The 27,222-nt window shown below is 40.7% G+C and overlaps 1 protein-coding gene across 1 annotated transcript in view; it reads right to left on the bottom strand.

Annotated features, from left to right (window-relative positions):
* Positions 1-4,386: 4,386 nt before the first annotated feature.
* Positions 4,387-27,222, bottom strand: part of LOC109930785 (sodium/potassium-transporting ATPase subunit beta-1-interacting protein 3-like) — a 179,394-nt gene continuing 156,558 nt past the window's right edge. Inside the window, exons 6-7 of the mRNA XM_020530212.2 lie at positions 9,108-9,192; positions 4,387-5,802 (exon numbers count right to left, since the gene is read on the bottom strand). Coding sequence (XP_020385801.1) covers positions 5,793-5,802; positions 9,108-9,192 — 95 coding nt within the window. The 3' untranslated portion in view covers positions 4,387-5,792. The remainder of the gene's footprint in view (positions 5,803-9,107; positions 9,193-27,222) is intronic.

Raw genomic sequence — 27,222 nt, 5'->3', positions numbered from 1 at the left:
CTATCCTTAGTTGCCCTTGGGAAGGTGCTAGTGTGCTGCCTTCCTGAACCATTTCAGTCCATTTGGTGTAGGTATCCACATGACGCTGTTTCCTGGATTTTGACCTGGCAACACTGAAGGAATGTCAATATTTTCCACATCTGAATGGTGAGTGATTTGGAGGGGAAGTTGCAGATGGTGGCGCTCCTTTATATCTGCTGCCCTTGTTCTTCTAGATGATCGTGGGTGTGGCTGTCTAAAATACCTTGGTGAATTTCAGCAGTACATCTTGTAGATGGTAAACACTGCTGCTACAGAGTGTCGCTGGTGGAGGAAGTGGATGCTAGTGGATGTGCTGCTATTGCAAGTAACTACTTTTTCCTGGATGGTGTCAAGCTTTTTGATTGTTGTTGGAGCATACTCATCCAGGCAAGAGGAGAGTATTCCATCACACTCTTGACTTTTGTTTTATAGATGGTGGAAAGGAGTTAGGGAATCAGCAGGTGAGCTACTCATTGCAGGATTCATAGCTTTTCTGATCTGCCCTTGTAGCAACAGTATTTATATGTCTGATCCAGTTTAGTTTATGGTCAATGTGATCACTTCCCCCCACTAGATGTTGATAGTAGAGGTTTCGGCAATGGTGGTGTCATTGAATATCAAGGGACAATGGTTAGATTGTCTCTTATTGGAAGTGGTCATTGTCCACTACTTGCATGGTGTGAATGTTACTTGACATTTGTTAGCCAAACCTGGGCATTGTCCAGGTCTTGTTGTATCTGCATCTGGACTGCTTCAGTATCTGAGGAGTTTTGAATGATCCTGAACATTGCTCAATCATCAGTGAACATCACCACTTCTGACTTTATGATGGAAGGAAGGACATTGATGAGCAGTTTAAGACAGTTGGGCCTAGAAGACTCCCTTGAGGAATATCTGCCGAAATGTCTTGAAACTGAGATAACTGACCTCTAACTACCACAACACTCTCTTCTATGTTAATTTCAAGTTGGCAGTGGTTACAGGGTAGGAAGTGTTCGGGCTGTGTGCCCATAAGCCCCTGCTAACCTGGCCGGCCACATTCTTCTTTGTCCTTTTTTTTGTTTGTTTCTTCATTTCTCTTTTGTATTAAAGTTCACCTTTTCTTCTTTTCTGTGGCTGTAATGAAGGAAGACAGTTGCAAGGGCCTGCTGCTGTGATGGCAGCGTGGTGGACCCAGATGTCCAATTCTCGTGACCCCAGTGATGTGGTTTTATCAAAGGCTTCATTGTTGGTGAGTCTGGTCTGTTCCTCCTGGTGACAGTGTGGCGGTTTCAGCAATGGCTATAGTGGTGACAGCATGGTGGTTCCAGTTCATTCCTTGTGGCTGTTGTGGCAACGTGGTGGCTTCGGGTGGCGACTGAACTGACAATGACTTGAGTGACTGCTTCAGTGCTGGCGACTTGGAGGGTCCAGTCTATCCCTCCTTGCCATGGCAGTGATGCAGTGGCTTCAATATAGGCTTCAGCAGTGGCAGCATGGTGGGTCCAGTCGGAAATCCTTGCTTTGGTGGCCTTAGGGTCATAAGGTTGCATATAGTGTTTGAATGCAATTCTGATTTGGCTGATGGCCCACAGGTCCTCATGGACGCCTAGTCTTGAGATGCTAATCAGTTTGAAACTTATCTCATTAAGGACAGTGGCAATGTCAACACAACACAATGAAGATCATCCTCCGTGTGAAGACAGGACTTCCCCCTCACAAGAATTGCAGAGTGATCACTCCTACTGATACTGTCATAGAAAGATACATCTGCTGCAGGCAGATTAGTAAAGATAAGGTCAAGCATGTTACCCTCTCCTGTTGCTTCCTTCACAACCTGCCACAGACCCAGTTTAGCAGCTGAGTCTGACTGGGCCAGATCAATAGTAGTACTGCTGAGCCAGTGTTGAAGATGGATGTGTAAGTCCCCACTCAAAGTACATTCTGAGCCATTGCCATCCTCAGTGCTTCCACCAAGTGAAGTTCAAAATGGGAGGGGGCAGCGTAGCTAGTAATCATATTTGACCTGATATTGTGAGATTTCATGGATCCAGAGATAATGTTAAGGACTTCCAGCAACCTCCCAACCTGCACACCACTGTATTACCAACTTAGTTGTGCCTGTTTTGCTATTGACACAGGACATATCCAAGAAGCGTGATTGTGTTGTGTGGAACATTGTCTATAAGGAATGATTCATTGAGCATGACAATGTCAGACTGTTGCTTGATTCAATTGTGAGGCAACTCTCCCAATTTTGGCACTAGCCCCCAGATGATAGTAAAGGGAACTTTGCAGGGTCACCAGGGCTGAGTTTGCTGGTGTTGTTTCCAGTGCCTAAATGGATGCTAGTTGGTCCATCCAATTTTCTTTTCTTTTTACTTTTTAGCAGTTAAATACAACTGAGTGGCTTGCTAGGGTAACGCAGAGGACAGTTAAGAATCAAATCCATTACTGTGGGTCTGGAGTCATATGTGAGCCATGAGATTTTTGTTCCTAAAGTGTGTTAATGATCTAGGTAGGTTTTTTCGAGGAGGTTGACGATAATGAGACTTTTAATTTCGGGGTTAATTTTTGTGAGTTCAAGTTCCACCATCTGCTGTGACTGGATTTGAACCCATACAACATTCTGTCTAAGCTGCTCTGACGTTCCGATCACGGCAATTAGTATTGGCACACTGATTGCAGCATTGACTGCTATTCCACCTCGGAGGCCCATCCAGCTGGTAGAAAATTAGAGGGAATACTGAAGCCATGCCCTCAGGGTATTCACTTAGAGTTCTGGATTACTAATCCAGAAGCAATATCACTACATCACCTTCTCTTCTTGAAGAAGTATCCATGTCGGGGACCATGTGGCACTATGTGCCCCCAGGGAATCAAAACAGCAGTGCAAAAAGAGCAATTATTTCCTTCCTTATGTCTTAGTTCTCAAAAAGCTAATATTAGCCTCTCTAAGCATTGGCATCTGCCCCTTTGTGTAGAGACTGTCTTCATTAACAGGCAAACTGAAACTCTAACAAAATTTCTCAGTAGTCTGAAATTTTTGTGTGTGTTAGACAACCAAGCAATCGAAACAAAATTTTGGTGTGCTTCACCTAGCTACACCCTACTGGCACCCCCAGTTATCATACAACCAATGGGATCCCTACCTCAAGATTGTGTTATAGGTGAGATTGTGTTATTTCATAGCTGGGTATCTAGTGCCCAGGTCTACCAGTGCCAGGTCCAATATTGTATGGAAATCTTTCCAGTTTTTGGCCCTCATACTCCAAAATAAATGGGTACTGTAGATGCTATATAAAATCAATCACACAATTAAATATTTTAATATTTTTAAAATATTTTTTTCAAATGTGTGCTCTATTGGCGAGGTTTCTGATGTTGACCTGCATTATACTAAATTCCACACTATACCAGATCGCTTCCTAGTAGGGCATTAGTATGGTTAATTCTCACATCCTTTGATCAAAACTTTCTTTTTGTCTAAATTATAATTATTTTTGTAAGAGTAATCATATTATTAATGTCTGTCAATAATAAAGGAACTAGTAAAATATTAAACAAATTAGACCAACTGACCTTCATGAAATGTGCTTTGTTGAAGCTTTCTCTTAATGCCAGCCTAGGAGCTTCAGTTGTTTTTTTAATATTTATTCAAGGTCTGTACTGCATACTACTACAGCTGACTGATTACGAATTGTTGTTATTTATGCTTTGGGTCTTTTGATCTGGCCTTGATGGCACATTCTGTAGATATATAGCTGATGCCACTTCTATTGACCTGCCTCTATTAATAACTCGAGCAGTAATGATTTTCTGTCAGACAGCCATTTGTTAGTGTCATAGCCATTGACAAGTCTGCACAGTATGTGTGGAACAAGCATTCTGTGCAAAGTTTTCATTCAAGCGTAAACGGCAGGATATCGAAGCTTTCAGTGTAAATTCTTGTACAGAAGAGGGCAGTGTTTCTCCAAACAGTAGCTAAATGTAAAAAGGATGAAATTTAGATACTTTGCCTGTACTTTAAAAATTGTTCCTTCACCCTAACCCACCACCCCTCCTCCACCCACAACTTTCTTTTACTGAGAAATTGCAAGTGAGATGATCACTACACTGCCAACAGTAGGCAATGGCATCGTTTTTCAGAGTATAGACATTGTTGGTCAGTGGACAACTGGCTACAGACATTAATCAAAATCTTCTTCACAAAAACAAAACACTCAGGGCAAGTATGTACTCTCACTTCCTTCACTGTCTAAGACCAAGCATGCTGCTACAAACTAATGCCTAATGTGAGTTATGATGCTCTGTACAAAATTATAATTTTTGTGTAATGTCCCATATATCTGCCAGTACTCCCTACTCTTATGAATGACATTCAAAATTTGAAAACACAAAATTTTATTTTTTGAACTGTTTAGTACATATTCCTGGAAAAATGTATACATTCATGATATTACTAATTTGATTCACCTGACTAGACATGAAATGACTCACCAGAAGCCTAGGTATATTTCTTTCCGAGTTATTGTAACATGCAGGATGGTGTGGCATTCTTTATACGATATTTCTTAGACTGTGTTGTGTTTTCCATTATTCAGACATCTTTCAGTGTTTTCCAATGTTTAAAGAAAATAGCTTCAGCATATTGCACTGTTCCTACTAACAATGTTGTGGAATTACTATCAGATGGGACCATAGAATCAAGATTATGAATTAACCACAGACCACTACATGAATTAAAAAAATTTTTACACAGTTAACCATTTACTGTGGAGTGGAAAAATTGCTGATATCCAATAAGTTTTTTAAAACATCAGCTGCTGCCCTAATCCTATTTGTGCTGGTGAAAATTCTTCTTACATATATCCATACCTCCTTGCCATTTGATCCAGAACTATCTTTAAGATACAGATTTCATCTGATCTTTATATTGACATGAACATTAATTTAGTGCAGGTTCCACATTTCATAACGAGCAATGTAAATTAAAGGTACAGAAGGGCTAAGCTGAACTGATCATACTCAATGATGTGTCCAAAAAAAACCCTGTAAAGGAATGTGAGCAAAGGTCTGAATGAAATGCTAATGTAATGCAGGAGCATTTCCTGTTTATGAAACAATACTTGCAAACCTGACAGAAAATGAGGAATTTGTAGTATCGAAGATCAAAACACTTCACAATAAAAGACAATGAACAATGGGCTGATTATCACACAAATGATAAATATACATTGATAATTGGAAAACTATTGTATTTAAACAAATTTTCTGTCAGAAAAGATGTCTTATTTTGCTTGGCAGCTTGGCACATTAATCAAGTTGAAAGCTATACTGCTTCTCTGCTCCAGAAAGCTAACAGCTCCTCTGTGAAAAACCATTTAACAGTTAGAAAGTTATAGCATCACGCTTCAAAACCCAAAGTCTACTTTCTGTATTTTCAAATTATGGAATGACATTACTAAAATGGGCATCTTTTGTTCTGTGCATCTATGACCATGCAAACCAATTGTAGGTTTAGCTCCAACAAATTCACTGGTATAATGAACATTTCTCTGATCTCGAACGAGCAACTCTTCTTTGTACCTGCATGCAAAACAGTGGATTATGGCAATCCAAAAGAAAATGCAGTTATGTTAGAAATGACTATAAATTGTTGCAATACGCAAAACATTAATTCTTTCACAAAATGATACTTGGAAACGTGTGAGCTGTTTTTTTTTTAATTTTTGTTGTCTTGTTGCAATGGTTTCTTCAAATAAAGACGTACTGTAGTGAAGTTCGTTCATTTACGTAGACCTGTGGAGAAAATAAGAAATTGGTCTATAAATGTTCTCGACCACCTTTTCAAGCCTTTTCTACTTAATTTAAAACAATTTGTTTCCTCAATTGCTCAGTGAATATAGACATTGGCTTTGTGAGCCATACCAGGCAAGATTTGATTCCTGATCTGATACAGGCAGTTAAAATTGAACTTGCTGATTCTGGTTTAGAGACAGAAAGATTTTCCTTGTCTAAAATCACTAACTATTGACCTCTATAGTAAGTGGATGGGTGTCTGTTAAAGGCTGAATCAGGTTCGGCCTTGAAGACCCCACAAACAAATAGACTGTCAATCATCACTGTCAGGGCTAACATGAATAATGGCCAAGGGTGAGGTACTGAAGGACAACTTGTACAAGCAGAATCATCCAGTAAGCTATCAAAAGCTCTAGTGAAAGAAGAGGTATAAAAATGAGCTAACAACAATATTTGCTGGTGGCAGTATGAGTTTATTGCTACGTTGTCCAAATGCAAAGAATAAAATAGAATTTAAAACAAACGTGAAAGGAATTGATATTAAATTATTTGTAATCACTAGGTATGGACAAACTATTATGCAGCTTTCTTGTCATGTGAGTGATGGGTATTAAACTGGTGCAATTATACAACAGAAAGTTTCCATTTTCCCAAAGATAAAACTTCCAATGGAGGATATTCCCTCTAGCAGTCTAGTTAATAATGAACAAAATACACTGTCCAAAAAGAATGACTTGCAGAGGAATTACAAGGAATAACTTTATGTTAGTAAAAGCTGGCCTGAGAACTGGGACTCAGACTTAGTTGTTTAGAAGTTCGGTGCTTCACTGCTTGTTCTATTAAGTCTTCAGAATTAAAACAATAACAGGTTTCTTCTCCACCCCAGCTTCTCATTGCTGATAGGGGCTTCCGCGTTGGAATTTGCAGGACATTTGTGATAGCCTAGTGGTGTTATTGCTGGACTATTAATCCAGAGACCCAGGTGATATTCTTTGGATCTGGGTTTAAATCCTGCCATGGCAGATGGTGGAATTTAAATTCAATAAAAGAAAATCTGGAATGAAGGGTCTAATGGTTACCATAAAGCCATCACAGATTAACAGGGGGAAAAATACTATCCAGTTACCTAAAGGCCTTCAGGGAAGGAAATCTGCTATCCTTGGGTTTGGGCCATATGTAACTCCAGATCTGCAGTAATATAGTTGACCCTTAATAACTAGGGATGAGCAATAAATGCAGGCCTAGCCAATGACACCCACATCCCGTGAATGAATAAAAACAAGTATCTAATGATTTAATTTTTAATGCAATATGAACTGTCGAATATGGTCTTTTCATTCAGCCTGACTAGCAACTATTGTATTGGTACTTAGCCTTGCAACAGAAGAATGCAGACAGGGTGGAGACAAATGAAAAATAAACACATGTAAAGTTCTTTTGAGAATATACTCCAATCCATTTGGAGCACAGGAAAGCTCAGAATTGGGATATATTCACAGTCCGTCTAACTGATACTAAATTGTAACCCTACAGTAGCATATGCATTGATTCTTCATTGAGTTTCTAAATAAATTCAGGATCAGAAGTGTATGTACAAACCCAGAACTGTGGAAGAAATATTTATTTCTTAGGAAATCTTGCAAATAATTGGCTTTGCTCCTCTATTGTACATTAGTCCTCAAATTCTTTAATTTTTAGGATGCGTACTTTGATCAACATCTTTGATTCAATGTTAATGAAATATCTAAGCATTAACTTTGGATATAGCCCATCACAAATATTTCCAGCATGAAATACATCAGGAACAACAGGCCACAACTAAACCACTCCATGAAATGGAAGTGTCTAGGATAGACAACTAATGCTTTATTCTCTCTCTTATGCTTATTAAAGGGATCTTTTAACACTTGCTGTTTTATTTTAGAACATTGCTTATTGGAATGTTGATAAGAAGTCTTTACATTGGGATTTCTTTAAGTGCCACCTCTGTAATGTAGCTTTAAGGAGGAAAATAAATAGGAGTGCACAGAGGTCATCACTGGGACATGAACAGTATTTGGCCTCCAATGAGGCCAGCATTAGCAATAAATGGAAACCAAAATTAGAACTGTAAACATAGGGTATAACTTAAGGTTACGATGTTGTAGGAAAGTCAATCAGCACTCTTCCCATAGGTTGAGAATTGTAAACATTAGTGTTCCAAAAAAAGTCATTGAGAAGAAGTCATTAGTTGCGTTAACATAGGTACACAGATTCAGATTGAATGTTGTAAAAGCTGCCTGAGAAAGGGTATAAAAATAGGATGCTTGCCAGGGGTCTTTGCACTTACCAAGGGCTAGCATTTGTCAGAGGTACTTGCCGGAAGCACTTGGTGGGAGAGAATGAGATGGTAATAGAGCACTTGCTAGGAAATTAGCACTAGTGTGGGACATTTCCAAACAACGGATAATTATCATAGGTTGAGGGTTGTGGTGAAAACCCAGATCAGTATTAAAGCTAAAACCCTGAAGAGAAAGTAAGCAGTCCTTGTTAGGAAGCTGCTTTCATTCAGCAGCTGCTGTGAACTGTGTAGCTACTTTACCAAGCACTCAGCAAGCAGTTGTGAAATGTGCAGCTACTGCAGTTAAGGTAGACTAGGAAATTAGCATTTAAGTTGTAAAGCCACGAAGGAGTTTGTGTGCATGTTAAAGTTAAGTTGCTTTAGCTAAAATCTCAAAAGGCACCATGAATTAAGAGACCAAATTCAGGGAACTAAGAAAAGACCTCACTGAAAGACATTCTGACACGTGTTTAACCTCTGTTCCAAGCCATTCCTCAACTACTGTAATGATGAGCGTTAATGTTTTTTATCTAATAAATCTTGTTACTTTGCATTCCAAATGAGTAATTGTTCTTTGTGCCAAAATAGTTATCCCTTTACAGGAATCTTCTTCCTTTGGGTTTAGCATATGGTCCAAAGCAATACAGTTTGGAGTCTCAAACAGGAGTTGAATGTTAAATGGAATGTAGGGCTGGCGCTGGGGAATCCATGACTTCAAGACAGCCACATACCGGTGCAGCAAATGGGAACTTCAGGCATGCACATTTTTCACTTTGCACTACAAGCCAGTGAAGCACCCTAGTGATGGTGGATATACTGTAAATTTGTCCCCACTGAATTCTGTATAGCTTCTGTCTTGTGACCAATCAGTACCAAATCATGTCTTTATTCAGACAAGGTTGCTAAAATGGAAAATAGACAGGTTAAAGGTATTGCGTGTTGCTAGTACAAAAAGCCATTAGGGTGACAGGAGGTAATTACTTACAGATAAACTGGCTTTAATAGTACATGAGAGGGTTTCTGAGGCACATGGTAGACGGAGAATGAATCAAATCCACCTATAAAATCAACTGCAATCACAACATAATTGTAAATAAATATGTATGAAGAGCTCCTTTCCATGGTTAAAGCAAAGCAACCAAACATCAATTATAAATAAAAATATAACAAACTGATCAAGATAAATTTAAAACAAAAATAAATAAAAGCTGAAATACAAGATCAATCACATGTTTAGCAACCAATTTGAAAAAGTATTGCTTCAAGTAGGAAGCAGCAGGAGAGAAGGATCTGGACCAACTAATTCTAATCCAATGTCATATGAAGCCTGCAGTTAATCATATTTGCAAATTCAAACTAAATGCTGTTAACACCATGAAGAGTTGAAGAAGCCCTGTGTGATAAGACGGCCTATCATCTGACTTGAACTTCCATTTCAAAAAATAAAATGAAACCTGTTGCTGTATTCAGTACTAGACACTACCAAGGGCTGTGTTTGCAGCCTAGACATTTATTCTAACTCAATTCCCCAGAATAGCTTGTTGAAAGTGTAAGATGGATGAATTCATACCCACAACTGAAGTGAAGTTATTCTCTTACTTTCAAGGCTTCTAGACACAAGGAGTTATAGTTTAGTAACCTTTAGTCAGATACACTTTTCATTTGTTGCTTAGAGTCAACCATTATCCGAAACTGTTGTAAGACCTTTTCAGGAGTGCAATCAGATCTCATGCAATTGGCAAAGGTGAGGTAGAGGGCAGCCTTCATTCTTGTTTTTATTTACAATTTAAGGTTATTTCCCATGGAAGTAATGTTCACGGGTATGTGGCCTCGCAAAGATAAAACAAGGATCACTCTGGCACACTCCATAGAAGGTACATATCAATACAGATTTTCAAAGCGGTTAGATTCATTGGTGTTCAAAGGACAGAGTGACATCAACATTGAGAGATTAGCAGGAAAGATTGAATGCTCGGGGGTATTTTTCTCTATGATGTGCAGTCCAAGAATGACAATGCTGAGGTCTTCAAGATTTTTTGAAATGATTTGCTCGAGATGATTCAGTGAAGATGTTTTCATTTGCAGGTGAGGCCAAAACTGGAGTCCATAAATAAATTATTATTTTTGGAGTGCATGGTCGATTTATTAAAATCCATGAACCCTGGCTGAATGGGGCTGATTTGTGTGTAACCTACAGTGAAACCATTGGGTTGCTACATGGCTTACAGGGAACATTGATCATAAATATAGATAGTCACCAAGAATACAAATAATAAAGTCCTTTTCCCAGAAAGTAGGAATATATAGCATTCACTATTATAAGTATTCACAGAGATGAATTACACACATGCATTCAAGGGGAATCTGGATAAGCACATGAGGGAAAAATTAATAGAAGGGTATGTTGATAGGATTCAATGAGAGGAGTGAAATGATATTCACGTGCAACATACACAACACCTATTGGGCTCATTGGCCTGTTTTTGTGCTTTTAGTACTCTGTAACATGGTTGCTAATTTTCTGACAAAGAACAAGGCCTGTCTACATTAAAGCTCTGCATGAAAAAATGCATTTTCTCAAAGTTGAACCAATATAAAATTTTTCTATCTTTATTGTAATACATGCTATTGCAGAAAGATCATGTTAACACTCTACAAGACAGCTAAATGAACTATTGACATATACCTCCTTGTACATCCATGTAATTTATACATTCCAATTAAAAAGATATCTTTTCCTCATTATGTAAAAGTATGGAAAATTGTCATCAGCTTTCTAGAAAAGATTTTCAGTAAAGTGGAAATGTCATGGTGCCAACAGTTCCAAGTCAAGCTAAATGCTTCTGTTATGTTGAGTGAAGAAGGCAAATTAGCTATAACGCAATTAGAGAAGCATGGATGAGACATGGTGGTCAGTGAATCCAAGACATTTCTGCTAATTCAAACTGGTCTTAACAAAGTGCATAACAAGCTGAAATGTCACATGGTGGAGAGAAGAAAAAATAATTAGAATGTGATTAAGTGAGAATGAAACTGATGTAACAGTCAATGCTCCACACAAGCTATTATCATTGATTATTTTAACAAGATCTGTACATCATGCCTTAATTGTCCAACTACACCAGCATCAATCAATCCCATTACTTAGAGTCATAGAATCCCTACAGTGTGGGACCAAGCCATTCAGACATGAGTCCACACCGACCCTCCGAAGAGAATCCCATCCAGAATCCCCCCCTCCCCATTTCCTGTAACCCTACATTTCCAATGGCTCATTCACCTAACGTACACATCCCTGGACACTATGGGCAATTAGCATAACTGTGCAAACTACACATAGACAGTAGCCCATGGATGGAATAAAACCTAGGACCCTGGCACTGTTAGGCAGCAGTGCTAACCGCTGAGCCACCGTGCCACCCCAGTCATAGAGACATACAGCATGCACCCAGACCCTTCGGCTCAATTTATCCATGCTGACCAGGTTTCCCAAACTAAACTAGTGCAATTTACATGTGTTTGGCCCATATCCCTATAAACACTTACTATTCATGTACCTATCCAAATATCTTTTAAAATATTGTAACTGTACCTGGATCTACCACTTCCTCTGGCAACTCATTCCATATATGCACCACTTTCTGCATGAAAAAGTTACCCCTCAGATCCCTTTTAAAATCTTTCTCCTCTCAGCTTAAACCTAATTTTGAACTCACTGACCCTAGGGAAAAGGCCTTTACTATTTTCCTTTTCTATGCCCCTCATGATTTTACGAACTTCTATAAGGTCACCCCTCAACCTCCTACACTCCAAGGAAAGACGTCCTAAACTATCCAGCCTCTCCCTATAACTAAAACCCTTCAGTCCCAGTAATATCCATGCAAATCTTTTATGAACTCTTTCCAATTTAAAAACATCCTTCCTATAGCAGGGCGACCAGAACTGTATGTAGTACTCAAAAAGTGCCTCACCAATGTCCTGTATAGCCGTAACATGACATCCCAATTCCTATACTCAATGCTCTGAGCGATGGGATTAGACAGTATGGTAAAGGGATGAAAATTACAAATCAATTAGACCAGATGAGGCAAGTTGGGGTGGAAGGGGGGATGGTGGGTGTGTGGATGGTTGTAAAATTCTGCTGCATACCATACATCCCATTCCCAACACCTACCAACCCGAACCCACATTTTTGCCAGCAGTGGGACATGCATTCAGAGACCTGCCTATGGACCTATCAGGACTAATTCATAACCGCTTAAGGACCTCCTCCCACCTCCTTTGGGATTTAACCATCAACAGATAAACACACACCACATCTGTTGCCTGGCAGCTTTCACTCTTTGGATTAGAGATTGGATGGGACTTCAAGGACACCTCCTTGATGGGGCCCATGTATCCATCGGAGTGGCCTTAAGACCTTCCAATTCCTGTTTTTCCCTCCTTCCTGCCTTGTCCACACTAGACTCCACCCACCTTGACCTCATCACGAGGGCCTGCCAGCACAGCCTCAGCAATGAGCTCCCATCTCTGGACTAACCTTCACAATTGGCTCAAAGATTATCGCTGTTGAGAACTAGATGCAGTCCCAGCTGTGGCCAATGTTCCTTGTGACACTGCTGGAACCAGATAGCTACTGGCCATTTGATTAGCGAGCAACTTCCAGAACAGAGGCTTCCTCTACAGACAGAGGTGGATGTCTCACTCTGAGCCAATTAATGGCCTTGTCCTGATGTAAAATACAGCCCATACTTTTATGTTAATGGACAGGTATAAAGTCAGATATTTATGTCCGAACATATAGCAGATATACGATTCAAATGCAAAATTAAAAAGAGTGCACATAAGCATAGATATCCAGACAAGCATACACATAAGGATTTGTACAAAACTGCTTTGCTCAAAAGATTGTCTGGGTATTTTGTTTTAAGATTCATGATTCTCTATGATATATTTTACATCAGGGAGCAAAACGCACGGAGAATCATTAAGTTTCTCAAAAGCTTTAACAGGGAAAAATACATAAAAATAATTCAACAGCAGCCATACAAAGTGCATCTCAATCTAGTTTTTAATTACCATCAGGACCACATTTGACCAGCTAAGATTCTGAGGCTGGCCTGTCCTGAATGGGACCTTTGAAGGAAAATGGAGCGAAATCCACTCTGCTCAGGAGTAACATCACAGGCCAAGAAATGGCCTTTATTCATAATTGGCACTTGCTGTTGTATTTCAGAAGGTAAAGGTTCCAAAACCACTTTGCCAGTGACTGAGGAAAGGTAAGATAAGTGAGGGGTAGGGTGGCAGATAGGTAGGGAAGAAGTGAACCAGATGGGTATGGTGCTGTTTTGGTGAGACAAAGAGTGTGGCAGGTAAGTGGATGAGTGCTTAGATAGGTCAGGGAGATCAGGCTGGGGGTGGTAGATGGATCTGAATAGAGGACACATTTATTGTCAAGAGTACTTTTACATGAAAAATACAGTGAAAAGTTTTATAAGTCGCCCCATCATGGTGCCTACATTAATGACAGAAGTCATTTATAATTAAAAAAAGTAAGTCTTAAGACAAAGTTCATCACAGTTCAGTTAACGGCTCCTGGGTCAGGAAAAGCCAATGAAGGAATGACAGAATACCCTGAAGACTCAGCCAACATGAGACTGCCATGTCGGGCTGTTGGAATACTGAGCTGGCGGCTTCTGCCAAAGACTGCCATGCCGGGCTGAGACCACCATTCTGGACAAGACCACCTGCCAGGCCACTGGAATACCAGGACACCGAAGAAGAAGACCTCCACATGGGGACGAGATGTGCACACTAAGACAAGTCCATCTTTCCCTTCCTTCAGGCACCTGGGCCTAGCCTAGAGGTCTGAGTGTTTGGAGGCGGCAGTGGTCAGGTCCAGCAGAATTTGGTTCAGTATGTGTTTCAGAGGAAGGTTGTGTGGGGTTGGGAGGTGTCAGCCACAAAGGTCAGATCAGGTCCGGTGGTGGAGCAGGTGAGAGTTAAGGGTGTCAGTGGTCAGAGAGTGTAGTTTTGGTGTCAGTGATGAGTTAGAGCATGTTTTAACCCTCAAGCCTTTCCTGGGCAATTACTAAACTTGAGTGAGTTGGAATCCTCAAAATTCTCTGACGTGAAGTAACTCTGAGATGTAGGGGAAATGCCTGTCCAAATTTTCAATTTGCTGGGCAATTTCCCTGGAGTCAGCTGTACTGGTGATTTTGTGTAATTCCAGCATGCAACTCCAGCCCACACTGCTTCAATGACTATATGACCATCAAAATAGGGACAAAACGGGCCCACAAGGCAAGGTCCTGTGCAGACCATGCACAAGTTGACTCCTTAGGTCTACCTTGCATTTGCAACAGCACAAACAAATTGCACATATCTGTGCTCTTACACAAAATGGCCCTGCATAACAAATAAAAATTAGAGAGCATACTGAGCAGGATCCCATACTCAGACTTGAAAAGAATCCCCAGGTTACACCGAGTGCTTATCTGACTTGGCATTGCAATAGATTTACACAGTACCTAGTCTCAAACCAAAATGAAAAGCAAAATGATCTCCTCAGGGAATTTCAATTATTTCCTTCTACAGATTCTGATATGGATGAGACCAAACCCCCCTCAACTATATCCAGGAAATAGCCTAGACCCTAACTTTTTCTTACTTAAAGGCAAGTGTAAAGTGCTGTGTTACAGATGTAATTTAATTGGTTACATGACTCGGTTTCAAGCAAAACACGCTTTATTCTTACCCTATGGTTAAAATACAAACAAAAGAAAGAAGAATTGGTGTAACTTTGACGGTATTAGAAAACTTAACAGAATAAAAGATTATTTAACTGCTAAACAGTAACTGTTTAGATATAGCAACATCCCATAAACACTCTTGGCAAAGGAAAATTCAGTAAGACAGATTGTTTCACATGCAATGTTTCTCAAGTCCAGGTGGAAATAACATCAAGACAAAATTCTGGTACAGAGAGAACCCAAGCTTTTAGCTGTAGCAGCCAACTTCAAAACCACAACAACTACTGAAAGCCAAACTCCAACCCTGGATTTATGGGAGCCTGACTCCACCCATTCATGCTGCTTCTATTGTTCCAATTTAAAACAAAAAACTCATTGGCCTCACAAGTTGTTTACTTTATTGGCTTGGAATGGACCACTTGGCATTTCTGTCTCAAAATCTCTTCATGAAAACCTAGGGCAAAATACACCTCTTAAAGCCATATTTTCATCACAATACTGCAGAGACCTAACTGCATAAACCATTGCCCATCAATTTTAAAATGGGGATATCGCTTGAACCGGAATCACTAGACTACACTCGAAAACACAGGCATAGAAAGTATGCTGTTGAGGTAAAGCATACAATAAACCTTAGCACTCTGATATTTCTCCAATATTTTATGAGTGGTATTTCCATTTAAACTGTTTGGTTTACACTTTCAGAAGAGGTACAGGAACAGACAGATCTGGACATTCACAAAAGCAAATCTTTGGAGGTGGTTGGACAAGTTGAATCTGGAATTCTGGATTTCATAGAAAAAGCAATTGAAAGCAATTCAAAAATACTCTAATGGAAGCGTCAGTATACCTTCTAACAGTAAAAATATACACATACATTTACCAATTCTACCTAATAGTTGTTATGATTCAGAGTATCTAGGCCGACACTGAAGGGCACTGAAATACTAGTTGTCTGTGGCCATTTCCTCAGCGTAAGATCTCTGCTACATTTGTTTCTTTACCAGTTACTGCATTACAAAGTAAATAATTCAGTACGAAGAGCTTTTAGATGATTCTGAAACATGAGAAGGCACTGAAAAACAAGTCCATCTTTCAGTAATGGCAGAATTTAGAAATTCTATGCCACCATTAATTTATTTTGAAAGGGTTCTTCGGTGCAGTGAGTTTTCCAAGTTTAATTTCAACTTCAAACAATTGTGTACAAGCTTGCTTTGTGACAAATCTAAAAGGCTCTAATAAAATAATCTGGGCAATCTCAAGGCAGTAAGTACACAATAGTGAGAGGTGAGGATGCTCACTGATTTCAATTAACAGTGTTTGTGTAACAAAAACAGAAAAAAAACCCATAAAAATGGCAGGTCAGGTCAGCATGCGTGCAAACTGGACAAGTACCCTCTTTCTTTCCACAGATTCTGTTAGACCTGTTGAGTATTTCCAACGCCCTGTACTTATTTCAGATTTCTAACATCTGTGGTTTTTGTACTAAGTATATGGAAACTACTTCAACCTGCAGTTTGGATTGGCCAGGAAAATCTAGGTCTCTACGCCAACCTGCCTCCTACCTTCCCAGTTCAAATTGTGGAGCAGGAACGTGGCAAACAAGGAGCATCCCTGGAAAATCTGGATAATGAGGATACATATGTCAGGCTCCTGCCACATCTCTACCATAATTCCAAACAAACTTATCTCCAAACTCCAAAGCTTAGGTCATGGCTCCCCTCTCTGTAACTGGATCCTTGACTTCCTGACCCATAGACTGCAATCAGTAAGAATAGGCGTTAACTCTTCCTTGACGATAATCCTCAACACCGGTACCCCGCAAGGCTGGGTACTCAGCCTCCTACTATTCTCCTTATACACTCACGACTGTGTCGCCAGGTTCTGCTCCAACTCCATTTACAAGTTTGCTGACGACACCATCGTTGTAAGTCAGATCTCAAACAACGATGAGACAGAGTACAGGAAAGAGACTGAGTGCTTTGTAGCATGGTGTAAAGACAATAATTTCTTTGTCAATGTCAGCAAAATGAAGGAGCTGGTCCTTGACTTCAGTAAGTGGAGTGGAGGCATGCCCCTGTCTGTATCAATGGTGTTGAGATGGAGATGGTCGAGACTGTCAGGTTCCTGGGACTGATGATCACCAACAATCTGTCCCGGTCCACCCACATCAACACGATGGTCAAGAAAGCACAACAATGTCTCTACTTTCTCAGGAGGTTAAGGAAATTCGGCAAAGACTCTTACCAGTTTATATAAATGCACCATGGAAGCATCCTATCTGGTCGCATCACAGCATGGTATGGCAACGGCTCTTCCCAAGACCGCAAGAAACTATAGAGAGGCATGAACATAGCCCAGTTCAACACTCAAACCAGCTTTCCATCCAGTGACTCCATCTATACCTCCCGCTGCCTCAGGAAAACAACCAGCATAAGATCCCTCCTGCCTTGGTTATACTTTCTTCCACCCTCTTCCATCAGGCAGAAGATATAAATATTTGAATACATGTATGAACAGATTCAAAAACAGCTTCTTCCCCACTGTTATCAGACTTTTGAATGGATCTCTCAAATGTTAATGTTGATGTCTCTCTCTGCACTTTCTCTGCAACTGTAACACTGTATTCTGCACTCTGTTCTGCTACATGATACATTTTGTATGGTACAATCTGCCTGTAGATCATGTAAAATGACATTTTTCACTGTATGTGACAACAATAAATCAAACCAAATCAGAGAGGAGGTGGTGGTGAGGGAGAGGTTAATGACTGGCACTTTTACTATTATACTGTGGCTGTGTGCCTCAGTTTTATTCACCAACTGAATGTTAACCAAAGCCACCTGGTAAACTGATCAACTAGACTGGTACCTGGGAAATCTGGCCATCCAGAATTCAGAGGATATGTGTTTTCCTCTAACTTGCTTCCAATGCCTCAGGCCTTGAATCTCTGATGCCCCCTTTCCAACTCCCAAGAATGTGGCCTCCTCCAGAAAACCCCTGTACAACTAGAAGCCAAGTACGTTAACGCTTCTAACGCTTCAACGCAGTGCCAAAGGAGCATTGTGTTTTTGAAATACCATCTTTTAGAGGTACATTAACATGATGATAGTAATGGTCCCATTAGACTTTTTGAGAACAAGCAGGGAGTTCTCCCACTTTTATGGCCAATATTCCCTCATCAAACAGCATAATTTTAAACATTCTGCTTGTTGGTGGTATCTATAAATTATGCCTGCTCATAAAATGTCTGCGCTGCAGAATCAGCAATTTCAATGCACTCTGGAACATCTTTAGCAAGTGTTAGGATGCTATACAAATGCAATTTATTTCACAAGCTGCCATGATTTGGGACAAGCCCACAAAATTCCTCAAAGATGAAAATATCACAGAGGCACAGTATGAGGACCTTTTTTAATAGGGTGCAGGGAACTTCATTCTGCATTTAACCCATGCGATACAGCACCTGGGAGGGCTTATGTTGACACGACATGGAAATACTGAAAGAATCTATTCCACAGCACTAACATCCCTCATCTTGATGACAGCAAGACTTGTTAGAAATGCAACTGCAATAAAATCTCCTGAGAGGTGACATGGTAACATGATACATTCAAACAGTTCAGCCTTGAGTGATATAAAGAAATGATTTGAGAGCTACATAACCCATGGCAGGCCAGGATCAAAAGTTGCTATTTAAGGATAAAAGAGAATAGGGTATATTGGTAATTTTAGTTAAAACAGATTAGGAGAGGTAGTAAAATGCAATGGAGAAAATATTGCTAAAAATGTCCTTTTTAGGTTTATTCTCGATTTCTGTTTGCTGCAGAAACCTGTTATTTTTGTTGAAAAGGCATCGTAATCTGGATAAGCAGATAGAATATAATGCATAGTTTAAAGTAATAATATCCTGGATAAACAGTTTTATATGAAAATGGGTATTGGTACTCATAATAGAGCCCAAGAAACCATAGCCAAGAACAATGGGAAATCCTCCAAATTGATTTTCAATTCGGAAGGCATGCATTTACTTCAAGGTGATGAAATGAATTATGCCACAGAGAGAAGCAATTACATACAGCATATAAACAGGTCATTTGGTCTAAACGGCCACTGTTTATGTCCACATGAGCCGGCTCCCAACCTATTTGATCTATTTTAGCTAAATTTATATTTCTGTACCTAGTTTTTCCTATTTCCTATTGATGTTATTTGCCTCAGCTCTCTGTGAGCGTGAATTCCACATTCTAACCACTCTCTGGGTAAAAATGTTTCTCCTGATTTATCTCCTGGATTTTTAGACACTATTTTATATTTATGGTCAATAGTTTGGGCTGTCCAACAACATGGAAACACCTTCTCTAAGATGACATTACCATTAAACCACTTCATAATGAGAAAAAAAAATCAGGTCACCCCTCAGCCTTTTATTTTCTAGAGAAATTAGCCCCATCCTGTTTAATCTTTCCTGGTAGATATAAGCTCTCAGTCTGGTATAATCCTTATGAATCCTTCTTACACTTTTTTCCAAGGCCTCTGTCTCTTATAAAATAGAAATTGAACTGTGTGCAGTACACCGTGCACTTTAGCCGAGTCTAGAAGTTCAACAAAAAAAAGCTTTTTAATTCTATCACTCTGCAATGAGATACTGTCAAGCAGCACGCTGACATATGGAAGTAGCTTTTCAGCAGCAGCAAGACACCTGGGCCAGCCCCAGTACTCACTGGGAATTTGTAGGCAATGTGCCAATGGTTTTGCAATATGTGAGACTGGTGGGCCAGATTGCTCACCACTCACAAGTATTCAAAACTTTTGGACTATATAACATACCAGAAATTTAATGTAAACTGAATATAATATTGGTTTGAAACAAACTGTCAAATAAACTCCAAAGTGCATTAATTTCCTCGTCTTTAATTCCTCAAACTATATTGTCCCTGAATATTTTGGTTCAGAATTAGCTAGAGACAATTTCTGTATAAAATATTTTGGCACCTCTGCTATCAAGGCACAATCAGAGAATACTGTGGCTTGAATTCCCAGGCTATCAACTCAACACACTAAGCCCCTTGGTTAACTGATCTTCTCCAGCCCTGAGCCAGGAAGCTAAACTCTGTGCCACATGTTCAGTTTAGCTTTCAGCCTCAAAGCCTGAAGTATTGATTATAAATGGATTAGTTCCTCTGTCAAAATAACAGGGAGAGGAATTTCAGAGGAGACATTAAGCTCTCATATAATAATATTACACAAGATAATTTAAGGGATAAATTTTAATTGCTTCAAACAAATTTCATTCAACAAACTTAGAAACTAAGAAAAAGTTAGAAAAAGACTCAGAAAATGTAGAAAATTGCCACGTATATGTGTGAAATTCAATAGTTTACTTTGAAAAACAAAATGCTAAGCTAAATTACTGCTTTCAGAAGCTCGGCTCTATCCAGCCCAGTTGTTGATGTATGATTTTCACTGAGGCACCCCTTAATTGGCATGGAAACACACTCTGTAGGAAATATAAACTAGTTTTCTTCAGGGTTATGGTAGAGAACAAAGAAAGAGCTCCTAAGCTGATGGTAGTCCAAAGGCTACACTGTATCTTGATCATAGCCCCTAGCTATTGAGCTACCTGAGGACCAATCACATTGTTGGGAGGCAGAAGACCTTTGTCATTGGTAACTGGCCACTAGTGCACAAGCCAATTTGCTACATATTGCCAACCAAAGCTCAATTTGTATACAACTCTTCAACTCCAGTTCATTTGTAGCTATTACGGTAACCCATAGCTGTACAAACAATGTTCACAATGAGTATCAATGAATAAGTAGCAATCCTTGCAATCCCTTCAAACAGTTCTTTGCTCATTTCAGTCCACAATTTAAGAAAACACAAAACTTAAGACAAGGTCTTTACAACTTGCATCTTGTCGTTGGTTCAGTAAGGAACTATCTCACACTGGCAACCAATCAAACAAATATAAACACAAACATGAGCTTTTATTTACAGAAAGGAAAAGGAATCAGCAATGAATCAGCAGAGGGTGAACTTTGCTCCCACAATGTCAATTGGATTTGGGCATCATGACCAAATAATTGAGTGACTGACTGTCTGCTACAACCAGCTCTCATCTATTGGAAGAGGTTGTTGATGAGTGCTTGCAGCACTCAATGTAGCCAAGCTTCATCATGAACAGCATCATCTTCCTCCACACCATTGTTGTCCTCCTGAGAAGACTGGTCCCATTCTCCCAGTTCCTCTGCATCCAGCATATTGCCTTGTTGACTGTTCCAATTGTGCAGTGCACAGTGTGCCAGGATGACGTAGCATACTCTGTCCACACCATATTGGAGGGTATCCTAGGACCAGTCCAAGCAGCAGAACCACATCTTCAGCAGCTCTAGCGTTTGCTTTCCAGGGTCTGGTTGAAGCATGGACAGCATTGAAAATGCGCTCAGCATCTGTCAGGGGACTGCACAATGCTTTTGTGAGCCATTGTCCTTATTTATTCATTCATAGGATGAGGGCATCACTGGCTAGGCTAGCATTTATTGCCCATCATGAATTGCCCAAAGGGCAGTTAAGAGTCAACCACGTTGCTGGGGGTCTGGAGTCACATGGAGGCCAGATCAGGTAAGGATGGCAGTTTCCTTCCCTAAAGGACATTAGTGAACCAGATGAGTTTGTCCAGGTGGGTTTGTCCAACAATCGGCAATAGATTCACGGTCATCATTAGACTTTTATTTCCAGATATTTATTGAATTCAAATTCCACCATCTGCCATGGCAGGATTCAAACCTGAACATCATTCGGGTCTCTGGATTAACAGTCCAGTGATAATACCACTAGGCCATTGCCTCCCCTTGTCCACTGCGCGTAGCCCTAGTCCACAGTAACAAGCTTTGTATTGCACCTGGACCCTCGAATGCAGAGGTGAGCAAAAGTGCTCCAGGATGCAGGCATTGTGGCAGCTGCTAGGGTGGCTAGGGTGAGCACACACATCCAGGATCACCTGAACATTAATCAAATGGATCCCTTCCTAGCGATGTTCACCACAGTGTTGTGATCTGACCCTCTCAGTGCCACGTGTGTGCAGTTGATGGTACCCTGCAGCTAAGGTCACCAGCTTCGTTTCTGAATTCTGCTACCTGGGCTGCAGCACTGACCTATCTTGCAGACCCAAATTGAACCGATGTGATCTTGCACAGATGATGTTGATTACTGTCCTGAGGCATTGGTGAGGTGTGACTGAGAGATCTGCCGTCGCTCCCTGGAAGGAGCCCATCACGTAGATGTTCAGAGTGGCAGTGACCTTCACAGCCTCCGGGAGAAGATGGCTTCCCATTCCTGCTACCGTCAGCTCCCACTCCAGAACGTAGCACTGTTCCCTCACATTGACCTGGGTTACAGAGCTAATGATAACACTGTCTCTCTCCAGTCCCCAGGAAGTGCAGCCGAGTCAGAAAACCTGGGGCCTCTTGCAGTTGCCACACATCCTGAGAGGATCTGTGGCTATGACTTCTTCCTGAACTGGGTACTTCTCATCCTCTGCAGCAGTCTGCTGCTGCTCCTGGGTGTAATATTGACCCTGGATCCCTTCATCTGCTTCATTAAGGAGGGAGCTACAGCGACCACCATCCCCCAGTCACTGGGCACAGGACTCTCGGTGGAAATGGCCAACGTTGGAACCAAAAAAAGCAAAAGTGGCTCTAAGATCAGAGACCAGTCATTGGTGGCATATCCTGCAGATAATGTCTGCACACACTCCTCCATACAGTGAGACATGCTGCACCATGCTATCGAGGGCCATGTCTCTATGATTTATTCGGCTCCAGCCTCAGTACGTGCACCAATTTGGTGAAGGTGCCATGCTGTCTGAGTGACCAACACATTATCTCAAAAAGGGAGAGCCTGCTGCATTCTAACCCCCTTTCCATCCCAGACCTGCATCAATCATTCAACTTGCCATTGCATTCAGGACAGAATCATTAAATTTTCAGGACAGATGATAAAGCAATGAAGCACAAGACTCACAGAAGTCGTACAGATAATGATTTGACTTTTGCCAAGTCTCTTTTTTCCCTTGATCTCCTTTTAAGACTTTGCTGCTTATGTCAGCATCATTGAGGTACCAATTTTTCAAATCACAGACAAAAAGATATGGTGCAAAACACCAGCATCTGACCTTCACTCTGCCTGCAAAGCAAATGAATGATGAAAAATTGTAAATTAAATGGAGCTAGGCCTTTTAAATGCATTTGGCCCTTCAATGCCCCACTAACCAGCAGACATAGATGCTGCAATTTTGCCCATCAAAGAGATACTGACCCTGTTGGCATTGCCCCACCCATTTTTCAGTTGCATCTTACACCTACATAATGGCAAGTGATGGCAGGGAATGCTGGGTGTGGTCAGCACCAGGCTCTGCCTGATCACCAGGTTACCACCCTCCCTGAGCTACCATGACCCTTTTTACCTCACACTACCACAACAGCATATTTTCTCCTATACGCCTCATGTGCAGACCCACCACATCGGACTTCACCTCCAATTGTCCTCCCTGAGCCCTGACATTGCGGAAGGGGAGGTGATGGCCTAGTGGTGTTATCACCAGGCTGTTAATCCAGGGACCCAGGCCATGACATGGGGACTCAGGCTTGAATCCCGCCATGGCAGATAGTGGAATTTGAATTCAATTTAAAAAAAAACAAAAAAAAATCTGGATTTAAGAGTCAAATAACGACCATTGTCAATTGTGAGGAATAACCCATCTGGTTCACTAGTGCCCTTTAGGGAAGGAAACTGCCATCCTTGCTTGGTATGGCCTACATGTGACTCCAGACCCACAGCAATGAGTCAATTAGGGATGGGTAATAAATGCTGGCCTAGCCAGTGATGCCCTCATCCTATGAATGAATAAAAATAATGATGCCCATCCTGATGCTGTATGCTCCCGCTGTGGAGGTCACTGTTGTAGTCACTGCTACATACACCTCATAACCTACCATGCCATCTGATACTGTTCCGGCTACCCACCATTATACCTCAAGTATCCTCCCATTACCATCCTTGTCCCCACCTCTACACATGCTTCTGCTTTCCTCACCCTCAGCCTTAACTCCCCCACCTCTTTTGGTAGTGACCTCCCAAAGTCCCTATCGCTCCTGAATAATCAATGCACGGAACCCCAGAACTGTATTCATTCCCGACCTCCGATGAATTGGATGAGCAGCTCCTAGACTACTGTCCCGATTGTTAACCTGTATATTTACAGATCCTGACTGACAAACTGTGATTCCGCTGATACTGGCGCTGCGGGACTGACCATTGCCCACTCCCTGGATTGCAGTCGGACAGATCCTCTGGCAACGAGCGGCCCAGGCAGATGACTGAGCCCGGCCAAGTGGCAGGTCTGTGTGCAGACTGTGCACACGACAGATGGTGCCAGGATCACCGAACAGACAGTGACCACCAATCCCCCACCCCAACGCACCCCCCCACCCCCCCCACCCCCCCCAATTTGACTGCACAGAAGACTAGCCCCTACTCACTATCCAACAGGGCCAGTTAGTTGAATAAATGTACTGTACGTTTGCTGCATAAGCAGCTGGTACATGCTGTTGGTGCCACACAACACAACATCTGCCCTACAAACAGATACCTATTGACAAGCAGGATGACTGTGTGTCTGCGCTAAATAGCATATCAGTATGGCATTTCTAATAGCTTTTCACATGGCAAGGCAAAGCAAGGCATGGATGCTGGGAGTTGGCTTATAGGTACCAAGGGAGTAGTGCTGAATGCAAGCGAGCCATCCTAGATTGCAGCGCGGTCCAATCTGTGAGCTGGGCACCTGTCCATGCACACAAAGTATCCTTGCTGCAGCCTTTCAATGCTAGTTGCCATACACCCTGAATGCAGGTCTGTGTTTCCTAAGCAGTCTACAAGTGTTTCAGAGAGGTGCCATGATAGTCATGAGGGGTTAGAAAATGTCAGATGCCAATATCCTTGAACAAGGAATGTGTGGAGCTGGTGGCCATGCATCGAGCCCCAAGATGCTGTTTAGTGCTGAGCAATATGGAGGCTCCTCACAGCCAGCACAAAGATGAAGTCACCATGTAACCGCACTGACTTCCATGTCGAGAATTCCTGATATCTAGCTTGTTCGACGAAATTGGTAAAATAGGAAATTCAATACTAATGAGGCAAGTCAAGCATTAATAAGATTTTAACAAGCTGTAAATCACCTGTAAGAGGCAACTTGCCATTGTTTAATGAGAAATTCACCTTGCCACTTCGCAAAAGCATAAAAACACTCCCAACATTCAGCTAGCCCTCGCTGGACTTCTTGTTTGATTCTGTTATAAACCTTGTCACATGCCATGCTTCACGGACCCCTACAATATTCCTCTCTAGGTTCTAGTTCTGTCCTTCAAACTTGGCTATGGGAAATATAACATGGCCGCAGCATGTTGTTGCATAATAGTGAAGGGTAGACTATAGCCTAGTCTTTAAACATTGGAAATGTTCTTATTTGCAAAGACAGATATTACAAACAAACACCTCTAAATCCAATCAAAACATTCAGTCTTATATATTCAAGTTTCACTGAACCACCAGTTAATGCCCACATCTTGTGAAAAGAATAGAAGTGTCATAAACTTCTTGAATACAAGTAAGCATTCAACTAATATATAACTAACAATAGTGCATTTACAAATACTTCACTGCAGCTGTAGCTGATGTCCTGAAACACTTATGGTTCAGTATCTTTGTACCTTCTGTGAGGATATATGAATCTTTGAATCAGAACAGGTCCTCAAACAAGTCAACAAGGTGCAGGGCTGGATGAACACAGCAGGCCAAGCAGCATCATAGGAGCAGAAATGCTGACCTTTCGGGCCTAGACCCCTCAAACAAGTCATCATTTTCTTTCCAAACTAACAATTAGTTCAAAGATTAAACAGGCCTGACGACATGTTGTAGGGAATGCATTAAAACAACCTCAGGATGCGGCTTTTATGGCACTGTGGTACTGTCCCTACGTCTCAGCCAGGAAGCTTGAGTTCAAGACCCATCTGTTCTAAAGGTGTGTAGCAAGGTCTCTGAACAGGTTGATTAGAAAATACTTAAAACAACCTCAGTAAATGCAAATGTAGCTAGGATATAACAAGGAAATGGTTTTCAATAACTTTTCTAATTTTTCTTACATTTTGTGGACGAGGAAAAGCTGGAATGTTAACCAGGTTCTGGAAGGAGTATTGTAGCACCCCATCCCTCCACTTTCCCTTTCTCTTTCCCATTTAGCATTCACTTCTAGCCTCTTACCCTGATGCCTGCTTCTCTCAAATCATTCCCATTAGCTGGCAGATTTGAAGAATTTATGTCAGACCCGCAACTAAAGTTAACCAGACCATATTTCCTTCATTATTTATGAATGCCGTCATCAACAATCATTCGCTAACGAATGTAATTGTCCATCTAGGAAATAACAATGCATTTCCTACTCCATACAATAATCCTAAAATTGAGCCTCAAGTCTTTCTGACATAATAGTTTTCTCAGCAGATGATGCAAAGGAAATAAATTCTGCAGTTTGCGAATATAGTTTTAAAGAATAGGAAGTGTATATGGTATGTGGAAAGAACTCAATAACATCAGATACATAAGTAATGTGAAATCATCCTGATTGTAAATATTCATGTGGATGCTGGATCTACTGATTACACAGATGATAACATTCCACTGGGTGACTCTTTGTCTAATTTAAAAGTTATCAATATTGTACCCATTTTGAAAATTAAAAAGAGCCAGAATTCAAATTCTGATAGATTTGCTAAACAGCTTTGAAGGGAAAATTTACTTCAATCCATCAGAATAACTGAAAACATCAGAATGTGCCACATATTAACAATTACAACCAAGTATACATATATTTTTTAAAAGACTAAAACAAATGTGATGATAAAAATCAGACTGAAATATATTAATCTGGGTCAGTGGCCATATCCGCTGGAGACAGCATTAACTATTGATGTCATGTCACAATTTATTATTTCAAATGGTACAACAGGCATGAGGGAAAGAATAAAAAATGCACTTGGACATTAAAATATTGAACAATTACAATTCAACTACATGCTAAAATAAACAAAGCCATTTGGGAATAAACTACATGTGATTGACGGAAAATCAACGTATAAATAAAAGTAATCCACATTGACAGAGTCATGAAAACAATGTTTCCTAACAAGATATACTTACCTTCTTTCATAGAACACAATAGCCTTCTGCAATTTAAGTCCAATATGCTTGTACTTAATCATTTAAGACTTTCTGTTCAGCATAAACCAAACT

This window comes from Rhincodon typus, chromosome 19, assembly GCF_021869965.1.
Source record: "Rhincodon typus isolate 14 chromosome 19, sRhiTyp1.1, whole genome shotgun sequence".
Classification (NCBI taxonomy): Eukaryota; Metazoa; Chordata; class Chondrichthyes; order Orectolobiformes; family Rhincodontidae; genus Rhincodon; species Rhincodon typus.
This window is presented reverse-complemented; position numbering and strand designations above follow the sequence as displayed.